Source organism: Haliotis rufescens, unplaced genomic scaffold, assembly GCF_023055435.1.
Source record: "Haliotis rufescens isolate VD_foot unplaced genomic scaffold, xgHalRufe1.0.p SCAF_3, whole genome shotgun sequence".
NCBI lineage: Eukaryota > Metazoa > Mollusca > Gastropoda > Lepetellida > Haliotidae > Haliotis > Haliotis rufescens.
Window position 1 is genome coordinate 44,456,996 of NW_025964001.1, and position 20,116 is coordinate 44,477,111.

General features: G+C 39.4%; 1 protein-coding gene across 2 annotated transcripts; it reads right to left on the reverse strand.

The window, feature by feature from the left end:
* Window positions 1-607: 607 nt before the first annotated feature.
* On the reverse strand, window positions 608-16,493 carry LOC124124148 (interferon-induced protein 44-like). Of its 2 annotated transcripts, none has more exons than XM_046487240.2 (8): window positions 16,429-16,493; window positions 7,041-7,590; window positions 6,623-6,681; window positions 6,236-6,328; window positions 5,913-6,095; window positions 5,427-5,573; window positions 3,797-3,968; window positions 608-3,338 (listed from the first exon to the last, which is right to left on the reverse strand). In XM_046487240.2, exons 1-8 carry the CDS (start codon window positions 16,465-16,467, stop codon window positions 3,058-3,060), a joined length of 1,524 nt encoding a protein of 507 aa, XP_046343196.2. In that variant the 5' UTR covers window positions 16,468-16,493; the 3' UTR covers window positions 608-3,057. The 2 variants fall into 2 exon arrangements, with proteins under 2 accessions (XP_046343196.2, XP_048258954.1); XM_048402997.1 differs by lacking the exon at window positions 16,429-16,493 and adding an exon at window positions 14,167-14,416.
* Between the last annotated feature and the right edge of the window lie 3,623 nt (window positions 16,494-20,116).

Below are 20,116 nucleotides of genomic sequence, written 5' to 3' on the forward strand. Positions count from 1 at the left end.
CTAGTGACTGAATTTGTCGTCTGCTTCATGTCAGCATTCCTGGAATAAATGTGAAAATCAACAGATTTGCCGACCGCCGTCAAAAACGTAATTTAATAAAAATATTTAGCAATTGGGAAGTACAGTTTACTAATTTCTTCGAAGTTATTAACAGTTAGGATCCATTGAAAAACTATACACGTTTACATGGACGTTTGAGAAAAGTGAATCTTGACGAGATGCACGACGTCGTCCACTTTCAAGGTTTGCTTAGTCAAACAGAACGAACAGAGATTCGGGACATCTGGGAAAATATCCCTTTGGAATACATTAGAAATCTGTATGGGATAGTTACAGCTCTCTTTGGCCATCTATATGAGACATGTTTTCAATATGAGGGATTGCGTGAGTTTGGTTAAACGCCGTTGTGAACAGTGTCCTGGACATATATCGGCGTTCTCAATATTCAAGACGCCATCCATAGTCGTCCAAGTCGTCTAGTGATATAAGATATTCTGAAACTGTTTGTTGTTTAAGCTTCCCGTCACAAATGGCAGTTATTATATGACAATGAATTTTAACCTGACGCAATATTATCAATAAAGGAAAGAATAATTACAACAAAGTATAATCCTATAAGCTTTAATTCGTTATGTTGATGTTCACTTTCGAAGAGACGTGTGTAAATGAATGTTATTTATATTGATAAGAAGGATTACAAGACTGATTAATTTTGTTATGAAAAGTAGCGGTATTCAATTTAAATATGCACCATGTACACATTCACCATATGGCATAACACTCGATGTACAGTGTTTAACGCCATGAAATCGTTTACAAATATACAGAGGGACTAGATCAATAGCTCTGTATTCAGATGACCACAGACATCTGCTCCATACAAAGATGCTATGATAAAGTAATTTTTGTATCAAATAATTTATAAGATTTGATATGAAAGATCAGTCAAACTTTTTATAGTATGTAAGATTCCCATTTGTATCTTCGTTGCCTGCATTGCTGCATTACTGATGTGGCAAATAAACCTAGATATTTAAGGAGTGACGATTTGTAATGGTTGTGAGTTGAAGTACCAATTTTAACTACTTGGTAGTTTATTTCCCTTTTCAAAAAGCAGCACTTTTGTTTTTACAGTGTTTACTTGGAGTTGACAATTCGAACAATACAGCTCACGTTGATCTATCAAATGCTGCAAACCTTTTATAGTGCTAGAGAACATAACTACATCATCGGCGAAAAGCAACAGAAATATCTTAACAATATCTGGATACAGCTGTGTACCATCCGTACAATTATCCGGTATTTGTGCAGCAATGTCATTGATGAAATACAGAACAGGAAAGGGGGAAAAATTCAACCTTAGTGTACACCAATGTTACAGTCATGTAAAAAACATCATAATATACGTGACTCAATTTGATAAATTTTGATACATTTTGCATAATAATTTACAATCTTGTTACTCACACTCTTTGAAAGAACAATGACAACATTATATTCCTGTTTACAGAACCAAACGCTTTTCTGAAATCTACAAAAAATGTATAAATTTGTCCACCTAGTAGTAGCCTTGTATAAAACCTGCTTGTTCTTCCGAAATGTTGTCCAATGAATTTGGCCAAAAGGTAAGCCTTTATTGTGATTGAAAGTTCAGAATAAAAGTAAAGATCTCTAAACGTTTCAATCTGTATTAATTAAACAGTTTTGTTAAAGTTTAAACAGGACCAGAACCAGCCTGTAACGCTTGATCAGTTGGACTAACTCTTTGGAACAACATCCCCGGGCTATTTTTAAACATCTGGTATCTTCAATGAACCGCTGATGTCTCACCTGTATCAAATGGTGGTCACACCCGATATTGACACTATAATTAGAGTTTTTGCACCACCCTCTTTTTGGGGGCGTCGTTCTGTCTCCTATCACCAGGTATGAGCTTTGAAAGACAAATGACCATGTATGATGTCGTTATATTCAATGACATTTACATTTACACCAGAAACCCAGATACTTTCAAAATCCGCCTCTGCAGCAGTTCAATTCGATACGCAAGTTCACATTATGTTCCTCTGATTTATATGTAAACCAATCGCGTTAAGGTGAGAGAGTAACTTTGACGTAACGGTCATTAAGTTCCAAGTCAAATAGATTAAGTTTAAAGACAAATCTTAATCGATTATACAAATTAACACAAATACATCGCACATATTAAATAAAGGTAATAAGCAGAATCTTCTAACAATCTTATATAAGGTATTAAACATATCTGATGAGTAACAAGAATCACATCAATAAAGTGAGCTTCGACGTGGTTTTAACAGGTATTAAACGAAAATATCAAAGGCATTTAAATATGAAAGTCAAAACACCTGCAGGGATTTTGATTAGCTGATGCGTGAAGTTTGACCGTCTGTCACCAATTTAGATTATTCATCATTCATTAGTTGTTTGCAAAGTGAAAGTAATCACGACTAGATATCTTAAGATGAAGGTTTATTCATTGAAACAAGATTTAGTTTCCCTATGATGTCTTTACATAGATACTTTAAATGCATAAGCATTTCACGGTCTACTATGGTACTGAAGAATGGGTATAGTTCGCAACAGAATTGAAACCACGTGATTACAAGTTGACTCATTAGATTACTGTTGATAATCGAAAGTAGGTTCGAGGTTTATCAAGGTTATATACAGAAAAATCTAACGCGGTGTAATTTGCCGATATGAATTATATAATTTCCAGGTCTTGTGAGATGTAAAGATAATTCAGAATTACTTGATTAACACTATAAAACATGGACGAAAATTAGGAATCAATCAGGTCTTTTAAAAAAACCTGGCATATATAAGGTTAAAGTACAGGATAAGTAAATAGTATATGCAAAAAGGACGTAAACTTAATTTCAAATCGGAAGCTCTTTTAATGTCCTACAAATACGCCTCATCCTATCAAATGATCAATTAATAAACACTGTATGATGCTCATAAACATGGAGAACATGTGTCCGATTTTCAGACGCTTGTGTTCTACTACACGGTGCTGGACATTGGACGTTGTGGTCAGTCATCATCAAGGTCTTGACAGTCGTTGAGGAAGTCGTCAGCAAACCTGGTCATCTGGACGAGGCTGGTCAGAGCTGGGAGGGTCACATTGTCATCAAGGACCAACTCGTCCTCATAGTTCTTAACCGGGTATACGTGAGAGCGAGGCAGGCCAAACAACTCTGCCGTCTTCTCAACAAGGCCTCTGATGGCAGCGCTGAGAAACAGCTGTGACATGTCTTTGTTGACCACCTCGCATGCCTTGTCCACCTTGGTCAGCAGCACCACCTGGGGCAAACCTAACGGGAAATAATCAGTGGACAGTGGTTCAGTGATCCAAGGACAAATTTAATACACAACATTTGTTATCACTGAATACACACACCTGCTTGAGGAAACCTTGGAGGTAACTACAAAACCTCGATACAAGGCTTCCATTTTGAACACAAAGGTGGTTCAAGAATAATGTTACTGTCATGGTTACGATTCCCCACATGGGTACAATGTGCATACAGCACCATGACATCCATTTGTAATGGTAAGACTGTGATATTGCTGAACGCTGCGTCAAACCCTACTTACTCACTCTCTCACTGACATGAAGAATATAGGTCCAGTCAAGAAGCAGTAAAACTCACATGTTCACGAGCCTCATTTAAAAAATCCTATCAAATGTCGTCATGTCTCTACACATGAGTCCCAGTGAGTACACAAACGGGATATTTTCAGTATGAATATTATGTCATCAGGCCTTTACCTTGTACATTCACCCTGTGCTGAACTGCCTTGAACGTCTGTAGTACTTTGTCTGGGAATACATCTATGGCGGTGCTGTCTACCACAAACGCAATACAGTGGATTCGGTCATCTAGGGTTGGGTTCTTCTTGTACCCAGGGACGCCAGGACGGACAGGAACAGACGGGTTGAACTGCAACATGGAGGTCACCATCGGAAACAACTGAAGCTGAATCTTTTTGCAATCGCGGTAATATTGAGAGGCGGTCGGGTAGCCTAGTGGTTAAAGCGTTCGCTCGTCACTCCGAAGACCAGGGTTCGATTCCCGACATGGGTACAATGTGTGAAGCCCATTTCTGGTGTCCCCCTCCGTGATATTGCTGGAATAATGCTTAAAGCGGCGTAAAGCCATACTCACTCACTCACGGTAATATTGACTAAATGATCTCTTCAGCTCTCCCCTTAACTTAATTGCATCCAATCCCAACAAACTGTTGATGCTAGTAAAATCATGTGTGAAAATTGACCGACGAATGATAAAATAGAACTTTTGAAAAATGATTACTTTCATGGATATCAAAGTTAAATTGAGTAATAGTTTCTATTTTTTGTGATCAAGCTCGGCATATTACATTTTCACTCATTTGTTAATCTTTTTTTAGGATCATTTTATATAGAACAGTCATCACTCGACTGCGAACGAATCATGTCATATCATTATTTAGAAATGTGCACGCGCACTGTTGAAGTTTTATCTGCTAAAATCGGGTTGGATAGCCCGCGTGAAGGTATTTTAGAGACTATGTCTAGAGTCTTACTCTTCGGGCAGGTAACCGACAGGCAGTGCCCATGTAATATGTTGCTATACATGGCAGGGTAATGTATTGTTAAACAATGTTGTAATTGTATTGCATTGTTTCTGTTAAGATTCAGTAGAAGTTCATAACATTGTGTTTAACAATAATTAGTTGTCAGGGATGTATCACTGTCTAATATAAGAATGGTGAGGAAGTTACTATATGTTGATGCTTTTGGAGTGTAATCTTCTCGAACAGCTAAAGACTAACCCAGCATGGTATGAACGTTCTTGAAGGTATTGAGACTGTATAAGTGCGCATGTGCATGCCTCTATCATCTCCCATTACATGAAGACCAGCGGCCTTGTGAAGATTACATTTTCACTCTGGCTGAGGCACATTTTTTTATGCGTGACCACTGTTGCTGCTAGGTGAATAATATTATATACTGCCATTGTATTGTCAATGAATTCTGCAACTCTATTGTGTACTGCAATTGTAATTACTTATTGTAATTTGTTAACTGGGCAACATTTCTTTTTTATGTGTTGGTGTCACGCATATTTCTGTATAGATTTCTTTGTTAACTTAATGTGTCAATTTGGAAGTCGACACGCAACAATATGTTACACAAAACCTAGTTTAGATGAACAAAGGCCCGGGGTTTTGATGCTACTATCTTATAGTCAGCTTGTTGTATTTAAATACGACCGTATTATCCATCTGTAGTTATCTCTGTCAAATGTCTGACACAGTAAACAGAAAATTGCATATAGACCGCAGATTTTTGACGACGGCTTTCGAGGGACGTACGGTAGAACACACATATATTTCGATATCATACAAAATACTACCGTGAATCTGTCCGGCAGATGGCCATCTATGATCACCATGAGATCCGTCAAATCAAGGTTGCGTACATCTTCAAGTCCCCTGGTGTCACACAGCCAAACTTTCAAGGGCTGCCCAGTCTCGGCCGACTTTACTCTATACAAGCGATACTGAAAATAAGATGGTTAATACATGAGATATACATTGATATATATGCTAGCCGGTCTTGGACATTTCTTTCATGGAGTGAGTTGAGTGGTGCAGTCATGTCAACTTCATTAATCCCATATTAACTTCACGATATCAACTGTACGAGTTGAGATAAACATGCTGTTTTGTTTACTATGTGTTGTCGTATGGGTCATAGACTGAAAAGCATAATCTGTTGGGTACATTAAGAACTGTAAGTAGATGGATGCAGTATCTCATCGCTCCAAATACCTAATAAACTACATGATTTAATCATAACATACATGGTTAATACCAACTTGCAATACATGTCAACTTACTGTAGTAGTTAGGCTGTGTTCTGCACTTCCGCTGCGGGCGACGGAGGTTATCCGCCCTTTGAATATAGAGTTGATGGTGTTAAAGTAGCTGGTCTTGCCCGCTCCCACTGTCCCCAGTAACAAGATGTTCACATGGTTCAGCTTCCCCGGGGGTGCGTACGTCTCAAGTTCAGACTTCAGTACCTGTGGACACACGTTAAAGTCATAGTAGGCCTTCATGGCAATAGCAAACATAGCACCCAGTGTATTCAGAAATGTATCAACTCGAAAAATAGAAGGATTATTCTGATCTTCATAACAATCGAAGTAACAACCGAGCAAACCTTTTGTTTCACCTCAGGTAGTTTCCTCCACGGTAACAAAATGTCCACATGATTCCCCGGGGGTGACTTCATCTCAGGTTCAGACTTCAGTACCTGTGGAGACACATAAAGGTTAAACAGGTAACTGTGAACAATAGCTGCAGATGAAATGACAGTTACATGCAACAGGTTGTAACTGACAGAATAAAAACTATGTACAGTGACTCGACATACCTCAGTGTATGGTTATTTGGCAAATGTACAAGTAACAGTGGCTTATCACATGACCAGTACACCCTCAAGGCCAACAGCAAAGTTAGCACAAAATGTCTTCAGGATTTTATCAAGTTGAAGAATAGAAGAATTATTCTGATCTTCATAACATTTCGAAATAACAAACGAACTAACCTTTGCTTTCACATCATGTAGCATCCCAAACGTTGTCTCTTTTAAAGGTTCAACGCACTCTGAAATTATGTGTCGAAATATCCTCCTGTTATCAAATAATTTATACAACATAGCATATACGAACCCTAGTGTTTAAGTTGTGGTAAGTCTTAGTCTGAACAGGAAATGGTAGTATTACTTACTCACGTTGATATTATCGCCAAGTTTGTCTAAAAATATTATCTTTATATTACAATCTCGACTTTGGGATATTTGTACATATACATGCTACTAAAAACACTCAAACATACAAAATTATCTAAAATGGTAGAAGTCACTACGCTCCAATAAGATATAACTGTTATATGTACGGGGTGTTCTCGTTGAGAATCGGAATGTACAAATAAGATTGTTCAATAAAGTGCTGAGTGAATGTAACCTGTAACTTGATACACCTCCACGTCAGTAAACTGCAAGTTGTTTCCTGTGAAGGTGGCTGCACTTTCCCCTGGCATGTTGTAAGTGTGGTTTGGATTGATGCTTGCATTGCCTTGGAAATAATTGCTCAGTTTATAAACTGTTGAAGTAAAAGGGCATAGATCATGTCCTCCTCCAAAGGTAGGCCCATATGAAGCATTATGATAAACGGTATTCTGTACATTGGCCGTCTTCACGGGATACTGTTGTGGTTGAAAGCTATTCGCCGCCTGGAGCTTGAACAGGAAGGCATGTTGGTCTGATGTCCAGTAACCATCACTTGACCAGCTGACCGATGTGTAGCCACCGAACACGTAACCAGCTGTGTTGTAGCAGACAGACACAGTCGCTCCCTTGTGGTCACACTTCTGATGGAAGGCCTGGGCACTGCACCCGTCTCTGGTTGCCTGGTACAACAGGGTGAAGTCCTTCTTCCCTCCCAGCCATGAACTTAACTGATCCTTGTACGTTGTGCTTAGTTTCGCCATGGTCACTGTATCTCCTGAATGCCTCTGTAGAATAAACAGATTAATTCATCACTTGCAGATGTTGATGCATGTAGGTTGGATGTACAGTAAATTTCACTTGTATTCATATATGTGTACATCTGTATCATCACAGCATGAAGTTGTTGTTTTTTATCCAACTTTATCAAAATGGCAAATTCAAATTTAGTGCAATGTTACTTTGTAACTTTAATCTGCTACATGGATGCGAGTGAATTTGCTATTAATACGTACATAAATATTTTCGCAATGACATTCTACAATGGCACTGAGAGTTTCCTTCATTCTGATTGGTCCAAATGAGATTAAAATCAGTTATCTTATTCCAATACACACCTAAAAATTAAAAAGCCTTTTCACACAACAACCATACGTGTGAATACGTCGATCTATCGATAGCCTACATATCGATGTCAATAAAAAATGGCTGCCGATAACACAATAGAAATGTATAAGTTCGATATCGCAACATTATCAGATGCTATTTTCACCTACTGGCACAATCAACAAGCGCTTGGTAACAACATCACAACAAACATTTTCAAATATATTTCTGAACATTATCAATAAGGAAAATATACCCTAACCGCTGTGTCACAACGATAAGCAGCCTCTCGTATCGCCCACTGCCGCTTCTTACGTTTTCATGCTGTTTGTAAATATTACTGTCACAACAACTATTTTGACAACCATGGACAGTGAGGAGTAACAGAAGTAGGCTAAGGTATTCTGCTTTGCAGTTTGGGGTGTATTACTGTTACTAGGGAGTTATTTCAAACCATCTAGTACATCAATTCAACTTCAAAAGAAACAAATATAGTTATTTCTTAATGACTATAGAGACTTAAACTAGTTCAGCGTTTATTTTGTCACCATGTCTACAACCTGTCCGACCTATTTACTTACGTAATTACTTATTTGTCATTACGATTTCCAAACAATACCATATTCAAAGCGTTCTTGTCGCCATGCATTGCTGAAACTAGTTCCCTGGGTGTCGTTCGACAGAGCCGAGTTGCCTTGACTGGCATACTTTAACATAGGTATAACATAGCAATAGTCTTGTGGAACGGGATTCCGGAGAGTAACTGTCATTACACCATTAGCTACCTTGCTTAATTAACCCATACGTCTGAGGAACTGTTCAAAGTGATGAAAGATCATGATCAAAGTGAGTGAGTGAGTAACTGTTGTTTACCGTCAAAATCAGCACTACAATACCGTGCTATGGTCTGAACATAGTTGATAGAATGAGTTTGGTTTAACTGCACTTTTATATCACGGCGTGTAACTTAGATGCGATGGATAGTATTAAGAGTTGAATCCTTGAGATAGGCATGGGTGTGGTGCTGACAATAGAAAGCTAGAAACATAATCAAGGCAAAAAACACACGGTCACAGGTTCCTAGCCCGCCTAAGATACGCAATTCAGCGCAGCGAAATCTTCAGACGACTGGCCCCCCTCTCTCCCAATACATATTTGATGACATAGTGGAATTATTATACATTAATGGTTTCCTTAAACGAGTTCATTAACAAAAGTATCAGTAAGTGAAATTGATATCAATCATTGAATTAATGTCAATAAATGGTTTATCAGTAATGTAACAGCAATTTATTATTTGATTAATGGAATTACTAAATGCTATGAATTGAAATACTGTTGTGAAATTAATTCTTGCTTCTGGTAGTACTAGATTCATTAATGACAAAATCAGGAAATATTGATATCATCAGATAATGCTATTGAATTAATTGGAAACCATTAATCAAATTCTTGATATCAGTAAATCTATTTGCATCAATAGTTATCGTTCTAATGATATTAGCACCCAGATAACAAACATCATGAACAATTTTATTGTATCATTTAAACAATACCTTGAAGAGAATTAATGATCTCAGTAAATCGGTTTACGTGTGAAGATGGTTTGTCATACACCTGTGCCCCAAAATATTATGATGTTAAATCTTGAAACATTGTCACCACGCACTGATCGTCTTCAGTCAGGCATAGGATCATGTAGCCGAGAGCCGCGATGGAGTCAGATAGTGAAGACATGATCCAACAACATATACAGCCGAAACATCACCTTCATAATTCTTAACACCTTGATAACACCTCGTATTTCCCCAGGTTCTATATTGCGGACAAACCTCTATAGTACGCGCATGTCAACATATCGACTTGGCTACCGCTACAATATTTAAAATGTGCATGGAGGTTAATTATGACATTGTATTTAGTGAGTCTGGGCAAGCTTTATGCCTAGTGTTTATTCCTAATATATGACATTTACCTTCCTAAAATACAAGTTTTATAAAACCTTTTTCATATAATGTCATTCTTTAAGTGTCGTTTTGAAAAACCAAATTCTTATCGCTCACAAGAGGCACGTAAACATTGCAAGTTTTCTGGAAATAGTGCATTGATATATATATATATATATATATTAAGTCAAAACATCAGTGATTTGTCAGATGGACAGTTATAACTGTCAATATTGTTCCAACTTAAACCTGTTGCCGTTGGCACCCTCTATCCGCCCATTCGAGCGATTTGCAACTTGACCGAGTTGTCTCCCTTTAGCTAACTTATAAATATTAATAGCTGAATAAATAGCTAATTTTACTACACATCAACCAGTAGGTGCGTTCGATTATGGAAATATCAGTGACATGAGTCACCCAAGGTTACCACAATTCTGACAACCACTGTTAATCAAGGATAACGGAGGGCAGTATACGAAATAGAACGTATAAACTGCCACCTTATATTTAATTATGGCTTCCAGGAGATGGCGAAACACAACGACCATGCACAACAACATGCAGCTATGAGAAGTCAAAAAGTGTTTCATTTCTTGAAATAGCTGTCATTGTATCATTGTATCCTTTCTATGCATGGAAAAACGATAAGAAAGTTCAAACTGACGGTTATAACATCAAACGAAAAGCAATATCATCATCAAAGTTGCATTATTGATTCTAAAGTATTTATTTCAACAATCGAAAGTTAAATTTCTCTGACGCATTGCAGAATGCACATACTTGGGTTATACCTTGGTCAACACGTATTCACCTGGGTCGTCCAGGGTTTTCAAATCGAACGCAAGTAAAGTGATAAGTAAAGGGATGGGTTTATTTGATGTTTTTGGAGTATGTAAGTGAAGCATTTTATTTCCTATACTTCTATGGGATGAAGTGCAATTTGTTTCTTCAGGTTCCTTCAGGTTGATATTATATTACTCAACTTATGAATCAGGTCAACAGGAACACATGAAGATTCGTATATCCGATCCGGCTGACGCATACATTGGGATCGGGCAAAACCATCTTACTCAGACTGACGACCTACAGTAAAACACGACATAGTATATCATAGACTGGCTCTGGTCCCTCTGGGCTTTTATTTGTCATCAACATGTCGAAGATGTGTTCCCAGTTTATTCCAAGGCACTTTTCGAGTGGTTTCTTTCAGCTTGAATCCTTTGTTCTGGTTATCGTCAAAGCATTTATCCTAAAGTTAGTCTTTGTGGTCTTGTGGTTGCACATAACGTCGGTCCTAACGTCGGCCTTGGAGAGTAGTTGGATTGGTTTCGGTCCTGGCCAACACTAAAGCACATGAAGTGCATGTGGTGTCTTCTGTCTCCTTGATTTTGCTCGAAATGTACCTCTCGTCACCCAGCAGTGAATGGGAGGGTGAGATGGTAATGTGGATGTTAGCCTTCTAGCGCTTCAAGGACTTGGGTTGTATATTCCCCAGGAAGCGGAGAAAGAAGATCGAGTGCACACTGAACCATAGACCGGTGTAATAATATAGCGCTTTGGGCACCCTTTAGGGCATGGATTTGGCGCATTATAAATATGCACATTATTATTATTATTATTTTTATTATGGAGAGGAGTTTATCGTTACTCCCGACATCAAACACCGGTTTGTCCAGTCGCCCACTGGCTCTGGTCGCTATCACGCAAACTGTGTATTCTTCATTTTAGATATAAACATTCTTAAATGTTAGTTATAACATAATAACCATCTTCCCGAGGCAAGGGCGTTACCTGACGATAGAACTGGGCTGGTATTTCTTGGGTCGAACGTAGAACCACCAGTGGCTAATACGTGTTACGTCCCTGCTGTGTCCCTCCTATTGACCAATAAGATTCCATCTCTCATAACACCTGCATCTACTTCAAACAAAATGGCGGCGCCCAGTCAAGACGATCTGATCGATATTCAAGATCAATATTGTAATAAAATGGGTCTCACCAAGCGAAGTGCATCAAATTATTTGAGCCCTTGATTAAGATCATAAAAAGATTCGCAAAATATCTGTCGACGCAAAGTTGACGGTACACATTCTTTGCAAATCCTGCAGTCGACTGAAATCTGCACGTTGAAATTCCATGTTGTTTACGAACCGGGTGTCCAGTTCATGACGCGATGTTGATTGGGCTATGCATAAACTTGTTATTCAAGCCAAAATGTAATTCCGGAATTCCAGCCTATTTCGGCCAGGGTTGAAACTTGACTTTCACTCCATTGCTTTTGGGAAGATGCACAATAACATGAAAATATAAAGTACTGAGTGGAAGAGTTTGGTGTATCGCTGCGTTTAACACTGTCAGTATTCCAGTTGCATTTATACGCATCAGTTTGATGTGAGTAGACGTTAACATTTACCACAGGCAGTGCGCAGACAAACATTTACCACGGGCAGTGCGCAGACAAACATTTACCACGGGCAGTGCGCAGAAAAACATTTACCACGGGCAGTGCGCAGAAAAACATTTACCACGGGCAGTGCGCTGACAAACATTACCAGGGCGAATCTGGGTTTCGAACCCACGATCATAGCCACGGCTAAAGGACGCAACTCTGCACAGAGCGAATTGCGGTCCCTTAGACAACGGGGCCACCCATGTAGCTGTTTTGTGCCCTTATGACGTATCGTCGTATTTATTGGTGTTTTCATCTACTTATACCATGAACCGAGGCATTCTTATATCTGACTGTATGATGACCAATGTTTCAGGCTTGGTCTCCACAATTCTAAATATTTGAAGCATTCGCATATTCCATCAGAGACACCCGCCGTGATATTGCTGGAATATTGCTAAGAGCGGCGTAAAACCAAACTCAATGTCAATGTCAATGTCCATCAGAGACGAACATAATTAAATAAACAAACACCACTTTGTATGTTTGAGATAATATTTTTCATCAGAAATATTCCATGACATTCAGTAAGACAACATGACGCTGCATACATGATCATCTTGTTCCCTATGAACATTTCCACATGCGCCCTAAAACTTCATCGGGGGGTCAGGCTCACAATTGCGTAGAACGATGCTCATGATACCAATCACTGGATTGTCTGGTCCAGACTCGATTATTTATAGACCGCCGTCATATAGCTGGAATATTGCTGAGTGCGACGTTAAACAAGAAACGAAATACAAAACTTCATCGAGTCTTGTTTGCAGTAGTGACGAAACGGGAAGGCATCGGAATAAATATGAAGCAAATGTCTGAACTTGGGTTGATGCATTTATACTACATGAAATTAGTTTCATAATGTTAACTAAATTGGGTATAATTCCATTTTTGCCATAGCAATATAATGGTACCTACAAGCTGGTTTCCATATCCAAATGAATATCCACAAGAAGCAGAGATCTTTCCAAAGAATAATTGTACAGTGTGCAATTATGTCCACCCACAATCAAGTGTCAATTGAAAGTATCAGGAATATCAACATGATAGTTCTATTACAATAGGTTTAAGAAGTGGCTGTCACAATACATAAAAATGGAAACTGTCAACGCTTTACATGTTGTAAGGTTAAATAGGGAACGGAGTTATAAGTGGAACAGAAAAATCATTAAAAAAACTCCTCTCACAAATAAGTTAAAGAAATCAGTGATGGTTGAGAAACGGATTTATCCGAAAGCTTTTAAACAGTTAAGCTCGACATCTTCAAACACGTGCATGATTGAAAACATATTACGCAGTTGTTGAAACAACGGGAGCGATATTGAAGCATGGCAGCCTTTGAATGCACTTAACAAGGACCCACAGCCTGTGAGTAAAGGACGTCCAGGAGGTAATTTGTTTGAAGGTGAAGGCATTAGATACAATGCAATAAAGTGAAGAAAACAGGAGTTCCCAACATTCTCCATTGTTGCTTTCCTGATATATCAACTGCCGGTGCAACCTGTTAATTCAAATATCCTACATGGAATAGGGTATACATGAGGGTCATCAGCTTCTATAAATCACTAAAATGTAATGATTCTATGATATTTAATCAAATTGCTATTCCTCTGATTTGCATTGATGTAAAGTCTTACTTTCACGGAAGACAAAATGTGATTCGTCGATGTATGGTGAGCGTCGTCAATACATTTCTGTAGGTTTGTGGAGAAACATATATGTAGACATATACTTGCAACATTCACGATGGACCATTATTCCCTATGGACAATTCAAGAAATTACTGGCCTCAGGTTTGACAGAAACAAAATATATGTTCACTGGACAAGTCATGGTAGTAACTGAAAGCTTAATCCAATTACCTGTTTGCTACTTGTCATCTATTACTTGTCACTCCAGCTTGATAACGGTGTAAGAATCTACAGCGAAATGTCGCAATGTGCAGTAAATCCATAAAGTTGTACGTTTTCTTACTCAGTCACAGATCATATGTATCTCCTCAACACTGTCATATTAATGAGTTCACACTTGCACTTTTGTTTTGCTTTAGTAACACGGATGAGAAGCGTGATGCTGCAAGCATGGATGTGTTTGTGGGGGAAAATACATTATATATAGTCAGTATAAAATAATCAGTTTTCTTGTTTCATTTACAAAATGATAGAAGTTTTTTTGTGTTGCATAATGTCAACATACAGTCCCTCAAATGAAATATGATAGGAAATCACAGCAGCTTACACCGTACCTCCCTGTGTTCATTGTGTGACTCACGGGGAGGCGAACATTGCAGAATGAAATACAATGAGAGTTTTCTTAGAATGGGCGTAATGGGTATTTTCCGAGAACTAACCGTCACGCAAGTCGGTTATTTCCGAGAACTTGCCATTATGTGAGATGAATGTAGGTCAGCGGGTATCTTTCCAAATCTTTCTGTGAATGAGTAATCACATGCACTAACAATACATAGCGATGACTAAAATCCACCCTGTTCATTGTTCATGTTTAAACATCGGGATTGTCCTGTGACGTTTGTTAGAGATAGAATTACCTTCCTTTCTCAGTAACTATGACAATTTCTTCCCCTGTTGTTTTCAGGACATGCAGTATGTCCAGTGAATATTTTGATTTCGATCTAACAGAAAAGTATTTTTTGAAAGTACCTCTTTCACAACACTTGATACAAGAACAAAAAGAAACCCCTTTTTACATAAAGGATGTGTGTGTTGGGGGATGCTTGCTTGTACTAGTCCGGACTTATGCCGATTTTATTGTGCTAGTCCACTGAAATACTATGCCGCAATAACATGAATACCCCACTCAGACTCCCAACCGACTTGTCCTTGTTTTAGCCCCCGCTACATGTCCTCTGTGTTCCCCGCGCGTCTGCAACGTGCCTACTACTGTCCCTTTCGTGTTTCCTCCGATGACACAATGTTTCCCTCACGTCTCCGACTTTTGTCATACATTTGTATGTGTTTCTGACATATCTTCTTTGTGTTCCATTCATGTCTCTGATGTGACCCATCGGTATTTACTACCCATTTCATACCCGTCTAGTGAGACTGGTACGTGTGTCAGAATATCTTCTTCAGGTTTACTGCATGCCTCGTATGTACGTGTTTCCTTCATATCTTCTACGTGGATTATATTTTTTTCTTAAATCGTATGCTTACATATGCTTTATGCATATGTGTCCTAAATGTGATCTATATATAGCTCTAGAATCAAGATGTCGTTCTGGTCGGGCATATGCTTATGTAGCTACTTACTAAAGAATACAGTGCTGACTGTTCATCTACAGCTTCGGGTGCAAAAGGTTCCTGCGTTACTTTATTAAGGAAGTGAAGGTGACATTCAAACAATGGAGAACAGAGAGCATAGGGCGGTGTTTGCGTTTATTTGTTTAAGTTATTTAAAACCTGCTGCCACGAAAATCACGATGACATCGGTTGTCATTAAGTTCATTTGTATGGAAATAAATACAAAATATACTACAGTATTGAGGTGAATGTGGTCATCATGTAAATATGAAAATGTCATTCTTAAATAAATCGATGATCATGGGAAAAGACGTAAAATGAAAATCTGAATAATTTTATTAAAGGAATTTTCTGTTATTGTGAAAGGCAAAAAGCCTATCTGTTCCCTTATGTCTCCAATGTGTGTGTTTCCTACGTATCTCCTTATGCGTTTCCTACATATAATCTATGTGTTCCGAATGCCTATACGTGTTTCGTGCATATTGTCGTCCTCCTACATATTTCATATGTGCTTCCAGCGTATTTCTTACATGTTGTCTTCATATGCTCTAAGTGTTTCTAATTCGTCATACGTGTTTCTTACATATCACAACATCTTATATTTGGATTAATATATTTCGTCTAACCACAAGTATAACAGCATATAACTCAACATATTTCCAAATAGGCACCAAACGCCCCAAATGGGATTTTATTATCTCTCTGTCGAAATGGAAGCTCTGACGAAAACACAATGCTTGTAGTATTATAACTTCAACTGAAACAGTCATACATATATCAACTGGTTTACCAAACAAAATCAGTATACTAGCGTACTCTTTTTCGGATTTAGAATACTTGCATATGATATGTGTGAATACTTACTATCGACTGCAGTGCTGACTGGGAGTTCCTACGGCTCATCTGACACACCAGGTCCCCGTGTCACTCTATTAAGGAAGGGAAAATGAAATTCAGAGAACAGAGTTCTCGGAAATCGACCCAGCGTTAGGTAGTGTTTGCGATCATGCGATTGGCGTGACCCACATGGTCATGTGAGGTTATTGCGGATGCATATGTCAGTCACATATTCCGTTTGTTTGATTATTTGTTTGTTGTTTAACGCCACACTCAGCAATATTCCAGCTATACGACGGCGGTTCCGAAACCAAGTTGTTGGCATATGAACCTTGGGACACGACTACCCGACCGCCCCGAAAGTTTAATGGTATTGGATGTCATCACAACTCATGGAAGAACACAAGTCATCATTGTAAATAACAAAATTAGAATGACGTACGCTACCGGGACTACATCGTTTGAGATCGTGTTCTACCCTTCATGAAAACACGACGTAACGTTGCCCTGCAGCAGGAAAATGCCCGCACACACGTTGCTCGTGCTGCAAAGACTTTTTAAGGCAACACAACTTTGCTGTGCTGTGTCATGGCCGGCTGTTTCTCCAGACTTCTCCCCTACAGAACATGTCTGTGATGACATAGAAGGACGAATACGAAAGGACCAGAACCAAACGGGAACGCTAGCTCAGTTGGACCAATCGTTTGTTGACATTTGGCACAGCATTAGTAAGGCCGTTTTCAATCAGATGGTACATGTATCTTCAATGCACCGCCGCTGCCTCGCCTGTATCAACGCTCACAACCGATATTGACACTGTTAATTGAGTTGTTGACACCATCCTTCTCTTAGGGCGTGTCGCTACGTTTCCTGTTACCGGATATAGGTTTTGTCAATGAAATTGGTATGATAACGCATTGATCCCACGAATGACATAACATAACAATAACATAACATTTACACCACTTTATATGAAGCACAGTTACTTATGGCCCTCCTTGTATGAAAATAGTGAAGTCAATAGTCATTGTGAATATCCCGTGCCCTAGGGAACAAATATACTAGGGCTGGCTGAAAAATTCTAAGCCTAACTGTGAAAGACCCGTACCAAGTCGATGGTTTTCATTTATTTCTCCACATAGACCACTTCCAGGTTTACACACTTTTGCCAGAGATGCTGCAAGGCCTGGATGCCGGTCAAGAAGAAATTTTCTTCAGCCACCCTAAAAAAAACCTCACAGCGGAAATGACGTCATCATTACTAGGCAAATGGCGACCGGCTAGTTCCTTTTTCATTTTGGGAAACAGGTGGAAGTCTGACGGGGCCATATCGGGTGAATAAGGGGGATGGTCAATGAGTTCGAAGCCACAATCATGGATCGCTGACATGGCAACCACCGATTTGTGAACAGTACCAATGTCTTGGTGGAAAAGGACTCCTTTAGTGAGCATTCCCCGTCGCTTAGCTTTGATAGCTTCACACAACTGTCTCAGTAGGTCTGCATAATATCTTTCATTGATAGTCTGGCGCTTTTCATGATAGTCAATCAGCAGAACACCCTTGGAATCCCAAAACGACTGAAGCCATCACCTTTCCAGCAGAAGGAACCGACTTGGCTTTTTGGGGGGCTGGTGATTCCGGATGCTTCCATTGTTTAGACTGAATTTTGGTTTCTGGTTGAAAGTGATGAATCCAAATCTCATCCATGGTTACAAATCGGGCCAAAAGATCATCGGGATCTGCTTCAAAACGGCATAAATTGTCACGGGACGTCAGGAATCTGACACATTTCTAATTCGCTGTCAAGAGCTTTGGCACCTATCTTGCAGAAACTTTTGTCATTCCCAACTCGTTGGTGATAATGTGCTCAACCCTCTCATGAGAGCTGCCCACATCACTGGCAATATGTCGAGTGGTCAATCGTCGATCAGCCATCACCATGTCATGCACCCGGGTAATGTTTTCCGGAATGGTTGCTGTTGAAGGCCTTCTGGGCACGGGTCATCGTCAAGGCTCTCTCTGCCATGCTTGAATTCCGCAGCCCACTTCTTTACAGTGGAAAAGGAAGGGGCATCATCTCCTAAAGTGGAGATCATGTCAGCATGTACAGTCCGTTTGTCTCCAAATAAGAACGATGAATTGCAAAATAACTCGAAATCCAGAAAAGTGTATGAAACATCGATACGGTACTTGACCATGAATACCCTGTACCTTACAAAATCTGAATTTTGTTTAATTTCAGACCCATGACGGATGAAGTTCTTTAAGAAACTGTCATGTAATTTTGTATAGAAATGTGTACATGACACGTAGGGGGACAAACCGTGGAAGGAACAGCGCAAGCACGGTCTGCACGTGCTACACAGTGACAGTTTTCATTCAATGACAAGATGGGCTACTCAATAGATATTAAACAGTTGATGTTGAATGTGTATGATTTATTTAGAAGTGAAGCAGAAAGAGCAAAGCCTTTTTATGCAATTAATAAATTCTTGAAACGAGCTTTAAAAGCTCTTGGTATGTCCCCTCAGAAACTTAAAAATGTTGTTAGTCGACGAAATGGAACATGTCAAAACCACGCAAGGTTGATAAATTAGACAGTTTTCAGAGGAATCAAGTCAGACGTGCAATTGTTAAACTGCACTCAGAAAATAAGTACCTGTCCCTAAGAATTTTGAAGAAACACCTTGAAACTGACCATGATTTACGTGTTACAAAGTATGGCAGCTGTTGCATACATTTGGTTACAAAAATACAAAAAGATAACTGGAGAAAATAGGGCTGTGTTGTGTGAACGGTCTGACATTGTTCGTCTCCGAAATCATTACCTTCGTACCATCAAGCAGAAACGTGAAGAAGGATATGAGCCCGTCTTCTTAGATGAGACATGGGTAAATGCGTCACACACAGCCAGCAGTCAGTGGGTACCCGGTGGTGATTGTAAGGAGTCTGGTAGAAAGTTACCAATGGGAAAGGGTGAAAGACTCATAGTTCTCCATGCTGGTTCTGCTAGTCAGGGTTTTCTCCCAGACTGTGACCTCGTCTTTAGAGCCAAGGCCAAAGACAACAGGGACTACCACACAGAAATGAACGGCAATGTATTTCTGGAATGGGTGAAAGATAAATTAGTCCCTGCTTTGCCTACCAAGCCTCTCATTGTCATGGACAATGCACCGTATCGTAGTGTGCAGGATCTAGAAAGCAAGACTCCAACCTCTAATAACCGTAAAGGAGACATGGTTACTTGGCTGCAACGGAGGAACATTACCTTTCCTTCTCGAGCGACGAAACCACAGCTCTATGAAATCATCAAAACTATGAAACCTGACCCCGTGTATAAAGTTGAAAGTTACATCAAGGGTCAGGGTCACGCTGTCTTACGACTGCCACCTTATCACTGCGACCTGAATCCAATCGAGTTCGTATGGGGCATCGTCAAGGGTGACGTTGGACGATCGAACACAACGTTCAAATTACGAGACGTTGAACAACTCGTAAAGGAATCCCTTGGTCGGGTAACAGTAGAAACATGGAGGCGTTGTGTGGCCACAGTCGTTGACGAGATGGACTACGGCCAGCAACAGTCCAACCTATAATAGTGGCAGTCGGTTAAGGCACCAGCAGTTCCGACGACGAGATCTATGGCATAAGCGAGTCAGATTGCGACTGAAATTATCATGAGACGGCCCCTCTTACGCTCTGTCATTTCCCCTA

Coding starts and splice junctions, on each gene's coding strand:
- LOC124124148 (XM_046487240.2), bottom strand. CDS start 16,467: ATGAGCCGTAGGAACTCCCAGTCAGCACTGCAGTCGATA. Junction 6,329..6,622: donor TACATGATGTGAAAGCAAAG/GTTAGTTCGTTT, acceptor GTGTCTCCACAG/GTACTGAAGTCTGAACCTGA. Junction 5,574..5,912: donor AACACAGCCTAACTACTACA/GTAAGTTGACAT, acceptor TCTTATTTTCAG/TATCGCTTGTATAGAGTAAA.